This window comes from Lacerta agilis, chromosome 15 (assembly GCF_009819535.1).
Source record: "Lacerta agilis isolate rLacAgi1 chromosome 15, rLacAgi1.pri, whole genome shotgun sequence".
Taxonomy (NCBI): Eukaryota; Metazoa; Chordata; class Lepidosauria; order Squamata; family Lacertidae; genus Lacerta; species Lacerta agilis.
In genome coordinates this window covers 29,980,952-29,987,742 of record NC_046326.1, presented here as the reverse complement: position 1 = coordinate 29,987,742, position 6,791 = coordinate 29,980,952, and the positions used below count along the sequence as shown (strand labels likewise).

At 51.8% G+C, this 6,791-nt stretch overlaps 1 protein-coding gene across 1 annotated transcript; it reads right to left on the bottom strand.

Moving 5' to 3' along the window:
* Nucleotides 1-430: 430 nt before the first annotated feature.
* On the bottom strand, nucleotides 431-3,340 carry LOC117060136. The gene is made up of 2 exons (XM_033172282.1): nucleotides 3,252-3,340; nucleotides 431-1,081 (listed from the first exon to the last, which is right to left on the bottom strand). The coding sequence occupies exons 1-2, from the start codon at nucleotides 3,255-3,257 to the stop codon at nucleotides 476-478; spliced, it is 612 nt and encodes a 203-aa protein (XP_033028173.1). The 5' UTR covers nucleotides 3,258-3,340; the 3' UTR covers nucleotides 431-475.
* Nucleotides 3,341-6,791: the final 3,451 nt, after the last annotated feature.

The following is a 6,791-nucleotide window of genomic DNA, read 5'->3' as shown; positions in this document are numbered from 1 at the left end:
CCTCTCCCCCCAGCACAGGAAAAACACCATACATTTGGTAAGTTAAAAAATGATTTACTTACCAACCCTTCAAAAGTCAGGTTCATGTGCTTCAGAATAGTTGCACAGGCAGTAAAACTTAGCTTAGTTACAAAGCGGTGAAAGGTCCTAGATTATTGACATAGGAACTCAAGAGTGGCTTGTGAGAGCCATGCGGTTGAGCTGGAGCAACCGGCTCAAACTTCTTCACACACTGGGTTGCTCAGCTAGACTAGTGGAGAACAAAGGCTTGATTACCTAGTTCCTCCCAAGGTGAGTGGCAGGAGAGCTTACTCTGTGATATTAACCCCTTCGTGTATTTATTAGACTTAAGTATGTTGGTTATATGAAGCTGGTTATCCCCCAGGACTTTCAGCTAGAAAACCGTAGAAGAAAAAACAAAACCCACTGGTCTTTCGGCATCACAGATTATATTGTGAGTTCAGAGAGAAGCCCCTTAGAGCTGAGTTTCCCTTTCCCTAGGAGAAGTCTGGATCATGCAACTGCCAGACTCCCCTTCCTTCTCCTCCCCATCCTCGCTGTCCAGCAGATTGCCAAGTCCCACTGCCTCAAGGTCCTCAGGCTTCTCCATCTCCTCCTTTGCAGCTTTGGGTACCACTAGGTTCTCGCGCCTGTGGACTGCCAACCCAGCCAATTCTCCACACAACTGCCGGAAGATGGGCAGCCGGTCCCGGGAGATGAGTGGGCGCCCCCAGCCGCCGCTCAGCTTCTCCTGGCTCTTGGAGAGAGTGATGAAGATGGGGAGTCTCTCCAGGTCGGGGGCCCAGTAAGAGCTGGCCAGGCTGTGGTCAGGAATGATGAATGGGTAATAGTAGCCCTTAGTTGACTCCAGGTAGCCCACTTGAGACTCCAAGGCTGGTGAAGTGTGTGCTGCAGCTGCAGCAGGAGTTGGGACAATGTTCTGACTCCCATCCAAAAAGACGTACTTGATTACCCGGCTGGTGTGAAAGAGTGTGTACTCAGACTGGTACCCAGATGGGCAGTAGAAGACATCCTGCCGCTGTCTCTGGGGGGCGGGCATTGGCATGGCAGCTGTTTTCCCCTGCGAAGAGACCACACAATTTAGGGAGACAATGACTCTGCCTTCACTGTTGGAGGCAGCATGCCTCTGAATGCTAGTTGCTGGGCATCACAAACGGGGAGAGTGGTGTGGTGCTCATATCCTGCTTGTATCTCGTTGACCACTGTGAGGATAGGATGTTGGACTAGATGGGTCATTGGCCTAATCCAGTACACTCTTCTTATGTTCTTCTGATGCTGCACTAGATGGGCCATTGGTCTGATTCAGCAAGGTTCATTTTTAAGTTTTTATGTTCTTTAGGATTGAGGGGGTGGTCTTATTACAGCTAAACTACTTGCATTGTATGCCGGGAGCAGAATGAAAAATCTCCTCCCCTTTTTGCCTTATCATTCCTGTTGTCCTCAACCTTATTTTCTCCTCAGCGACGTCTTGATATAGTGGAAGCTCAGAGCATCAGCCTTGCATGCAGATGGTAAGAGAATCTTGGCAGCAGAGCAGACTACCTGGGAAGCAGGTGGGCTCTCCTTCACTGGAGGTTTTTAAGCATAGGTTGGATGGCCACCTGTTAGGGATTCTTTAGCTGTGATTCCTGCATTGCAGGGGGTTGAACTAGATGACTCTTGGGGAACCCTCTTCCAACTCTACCATTTTATGATTCTGTGAAATTGTCTGTAGCTACCCAAGAAAGATACCTTCAAGTATGCATACTCAGTATGCTACAGACATAAGAAATTGAATGTTCTATGCTAGGAATTATTAGGAGAGTGATTGAAAATAAAATTGCAAGCATCGGCATCATTATATAAATCTAAGGCACAGCCATGCTGGGGACACAGTGTCCTGTTCTGGTCACCTCGTCTCTCAAGCTGGATGTCAAAGAGCTGGGAAAGATATTGAAAAGGGCAGCGACAATGATTCAAGGGCCTGCAGAACCTTCCTTGCGAAGCGTGTGGGGATTTTTTAGTAGGTCCAATCCAAAAATCCCTCCCTTTTTAACCATTTCCCTTTTCCACACACCCACCACCACCACCACAAACTGTTAAGAGTTCAATATAGACCTGAAGAATATTTGGCAAAATATACCCCCTGCTTGCCCACTCACAAATAGCATAAAGAAATTTTAGGGAAGTCATTCACTCTCCCCCCCCCATCCATAGTTTTTGGTTTAGGGGATAAGAAGGGTGTGCATAAACGTGAAAGAGGTTTTATGAAATTCTAATCAAACTTATCCATTCTCAAGGAAATCGGCCCTGAGTGCTCACTAGAAGGACAGATCCTGAAGTTGAGGCTCCAGTACTTTGGCCACCTCATGAGAAGAGAAGACTCCCTGGAAAAGACCTTGATGTTGGGAAAGATGGAGGGCACAAGGAGAAGGGGACGACAGAGGATGAGATGGATGGACAGTGTTCTCGAAGCGACTGGCATGAGTTTGGCCAAAGTGCGGGAGGCAGTGAAGGATAGGCGTGCCTGGCGTGCTCTGGTCCATGGGGACACGACTGACCGACTGAACAACAACAACAAGCACTGATAGATTTCCCTCTACCATAAGCACATAAAGAGAGTCTGCTGGATCAGGCCAGTGGCCCATCTCATCCAGCATCCTGTTCTCACAGGGGCCAACCAGATGCCTGGGGAAACCAGCAAGCCGGATTCAAGCACCAGAGCCCCTCTCCCTTCCTGTGGTTCCCAGCAACTGGTATTCAGAAGCATCACTGCCTTCAACTGTGGGCTGCTTCCCATATGAAGCCAAAACACCTTCCAGCAACCTGGCTGTCCTCCAGATGTAGTTAAGCTGTGACTTTCCATCATTCCTGAGCACAGGCCACGCCAGTTGGTGCTGATTGTAGTCCAAAAACAGTTGGAAGGCACCGTGTTGACTACTCTTGGTTTAAGAAAGCCAGTGTGGCATAGTGGTTAAGAGCGCCAGGCTAGGACCTGGGAGACCAGGGTTCAAATCCCCACTTGGCCATGAAGCTCATTGGATGACTTTGGACCAATCATGTACTACCTAACCTACCTCGCAGGGTTGTTGTGAGGATAAAATGAGGAGGAGAACCATTGATAATAAGAATAAGCTTCTTGGGGGGGGGTGACTGAGGGTGATGGCTAGAGACATGATAGAGACCAAGGGGAATTGGGTTTGGAACCCTTGAACTGGAAGCAGCTAAGTGGGTCTGCCTTGGGACCTTACCAACATCTCAGACTGCTTTCTATTCAGTCCTGCACAGGATATCCCCCTTTCAAGGTGGCCGTGCAGTTCTCACTGGGCTGGGGTTTCTTTGGCAGGAGTTACCCGGTACTTCACTATTATGAAGTCGCCTGGGCTGGGGGTGGCCTACCAATCACAAAGGCCCAAACGGAGAGCAAGAAAATGGGAAGGAGAGGAAGCAGAAATAGGAGGCGGGTCATGGCAATGCTTTTGTGGGCATGGCTTAGAACATGAAGGCTCACTACCCTGTCACTCTCAGCAATGGTCACCATTTGTCATGCTGGCTGTAGCTGATGGGAGACGAAAAGCATCTCAGGAGGCAACTGGACATGTCCGCCCGCCCCCCCCCCCAAGAAACTTGTACTTCTTCCTGTAGCGCATAAACAAATGGAACTCACTCCTATGGAAGGCAGTGAAGGCCACCAACCAAGATGGCTTTTGAAAATTAAACAAATTCATGGAGGAGAAGACTATCAATGGCTCCACTACAAACCATGACGACTCTGCTCTGGCTCCACAGTTGGGAGACAGTGATGCTTCTGAATACCAGTTGCTGGAAATGGCAGGCAGGGAGAGGGCTCTTGGGCTCAGGTCCTGCTTGTGGGTTTTGGGGCATCTGATTGTCCACTGTGAGAACAGGATGCTGGACTAGATGGGCCATTGACCTGATCCAGCAAGCTCTTCCCCCTCCCCTCCCCTCCGCTCCTCTTCTCTGGCTGCCTCCAGATGACAGGTGAGGGAGAGGAGGCCTGATGGAGCTGGCCTGGGACAGGCTTTCATTACATTTGTCGGTAAAAAATAGCCCCTCAAGGAACAAAGGAAGCTGTTGCCCCCTTCCACGAGGAACAATTTATTAAGCTACAACATTAAGAAGTCTTGAACTGCATAGGAGGGGGGGCAGCTTCCTATGTGGCTTGGGAGACTATTTTATGTCTGGAGCATGTGCAGAGGTCACTGACAAATGCAAATTGCTTCACCCACCTTTTGCAAAAAAAATGCTAAATTCCTCCATTTTATAGGGTTAGAGTGTTGGACTAGGACAGGGGTCTGCAACCTTTAAGACACAAAGAGCCACTTGGACCCGTTTCCAAAGGAAAAAAAAAAACCTGGGAGCCGCAAAACCATTGCGACATTTAAAACAAATATAACGCTGCATATATTGTTTCTTACCTTAATGCAATAATAATAAATAACGTATAGGAGCCAATGCAAAGTATAATTAGTAAAAACAACAAGAATAAGTTCTTACTTTTTTGCATTGACTCAGGGGCGTACCCAGGATCAAAACTGGGGGGGGGGGGGCAAGCCATGGTCCTTCAGGTTGTGACATTTCAGCACGGAAAGGCGAATGAAACCAAAATTTTAGGGAAATTATATATAATTATAGCAGTGCTTTATTACAGTAGTTATTACAATTATTTGCTTGGTTTTTTAAAAATTTTATTCTAGTTACATGTCTTATACCAGGGGTGGCCAACTCCCAAGAAACTGTGATCTACTTTCAGCAGTGATCTACCCCCGTTTTTTGGGGTTCAGCTCAAAGTTGTTTTGGGGGGGTGTGGTGGGTGGGAGAGAGGGCTTCCCCCTCTAAGATAGGTTGGCAAGCGAACTAAGAAAGAAAGAAAAAGGGGGGTGGGAATGGAAAAGTGGGGTGGAAAAATATAAATTGGGTTTGTGGTGGGTGGGAGAGAGGGCTTCCCTCTCTAAGATAGGTTGGCAAGCGAATTAATAAAGAAAGAAAAAGGGGGGTGGGAATGGAAAAGTGGGGTGGAAAAATATAAATTGGGGGTGTGGTGGGTGGGAGAGAGGGCTTCCCCCTCTAAGATAGGTTGGCAAGCGAACTAAGAAAGAAAGAAAAAGGGGGGTGGGAATGGAAAAGTGGGGTGGAAAAATATAAATTGGGGGTGTGGTGGGTGGGAGAGAGGGCTTCCCCCTCTAAGATAGGTTGGCAAGCGAATTAATAAAGAAAGAAAAAGGGGGGTGGGAATGGAAAAGTGGGGTGGAAAAATATAAATTGGGGGTGTGGTGGGTGGGAGAGAGGGCTTCCCCCTCTAAGATAGGTTGGCAAGCGAACTAAGAAAGAAAGAAAAAGGGGGGTGGGAATGGAAAAGTGGGGTGGAAAAATATAAATTGGGGGTGGGGTGGGGTGGGGAGAATATCTATTAAAAATATGTAGTAGTTTAAAAAAAAATAAAGGGGGGAAATCTTTTTCTTCTTTTTCCTTTTTTTGAAAACAAAAACAAAAGGGGAAGAGAAAAGAAAAAGGGGGGATAGAGGGAGAAAAGGGTAATAATAAAAATTCAAATAGAGTGGCTGCAGCAGCTGTGGGGGGTGTTTGTTTATTTTTCGTTTGTTTGTTTGTTTTAAAAATGGGATTTCTCCCCTTGGATTAAAAAAGGAGGGGAGGAAAAAAAAAGAGAGGGGGGGGGGTGGGAGAGCAAGGCAAAAAGCCAAAAAGCAAAAAACAGGTTTTTTTGGGGGGGAATCGCGCCAGGCTCTGCAGCGCGCCGGCCTCGGGGCTCTGGGCCCCCGAGCCGCCCTTGGGGCCATCGTTGAGCATGTACACCGCCCGCAGCGAGCGCTGGCGAAGCACCGGTTGGCAGAGGTTTCAGAAGCAGCCCGGACGTTTTCGCCGCCGCCGCCCGGCCTTCCTGTTGCACAGCGGCGCAGGAAGGCTCCGAGTCCCGGCCGGGCCCCCGGGCGCCCCCCGGATCCCGCTGCCAAAGAGGCGCCGGACGGCGAGGCGGAGCAGCAAAGCCAGGCGGAGGCGGCAGCAGCACCATCCGGCGACCGACGCCGGGAAGGTCCCCCGCCCGCCCGCCTCTCCGGGGAGCGGGGAAGGCACAACGGAGCCAAGCCCCACAAGGACACCCCAGCTGCCCGCCGGGCCCGACACTCCAAGGAGGGAAGCGGGCAGGCGCGGCGGGTCAGGAGGATGGCACGGCGGGCGCAGCCCAGGCGGGCCAGGAGCGCAGCGCAGTGCCCCCACCACTCCGCACCACCTCCGCGCCCCAGGCAGCCGCCCCGGAGCCGAAGGAGGAGCGCCTGTTGCGCGCTCAGTGGCGGGCCACGGCGGGGACGGCCCCGCTCCGCTTCGCCAACTGCGCTGCCGCCGTCGCACCAGGCCCTGCCCCTGCGCCTCCCCCCGGCTGCCCCCTCCCTCCCTCTCTCTCTGCCCCCTGCAAACCGCCCCTCCATCGCGGGCAGGGCTGCCGCATCTTCCCTCCGGCCGAGGAGTTCTCAGGCGCAGTGCCCCCACCACTCCGCGCCACCTCCGCGCCCCAGGCAGCCGCCCCGGAGCCGAAGGAGGAGCGCCTGTTGCGCGCTCACAGTGGCGGGCCGCGGCGGGGACGGCCCCGCTCCGCTCCGCCAACTGCGCTGCCGCCGTCGCACCAGGCCCTGCCCCCGCGCCTCCCCCCGGCTGCCCCTCCCTCCCTCTCTCTCTCCCCCCAGCAAACTGCCCCTCCATCGCTGGCAGGGCTGGCGCGTCTTCCCTCCGGCCGAGGAGTTCTCAGGCGCAGT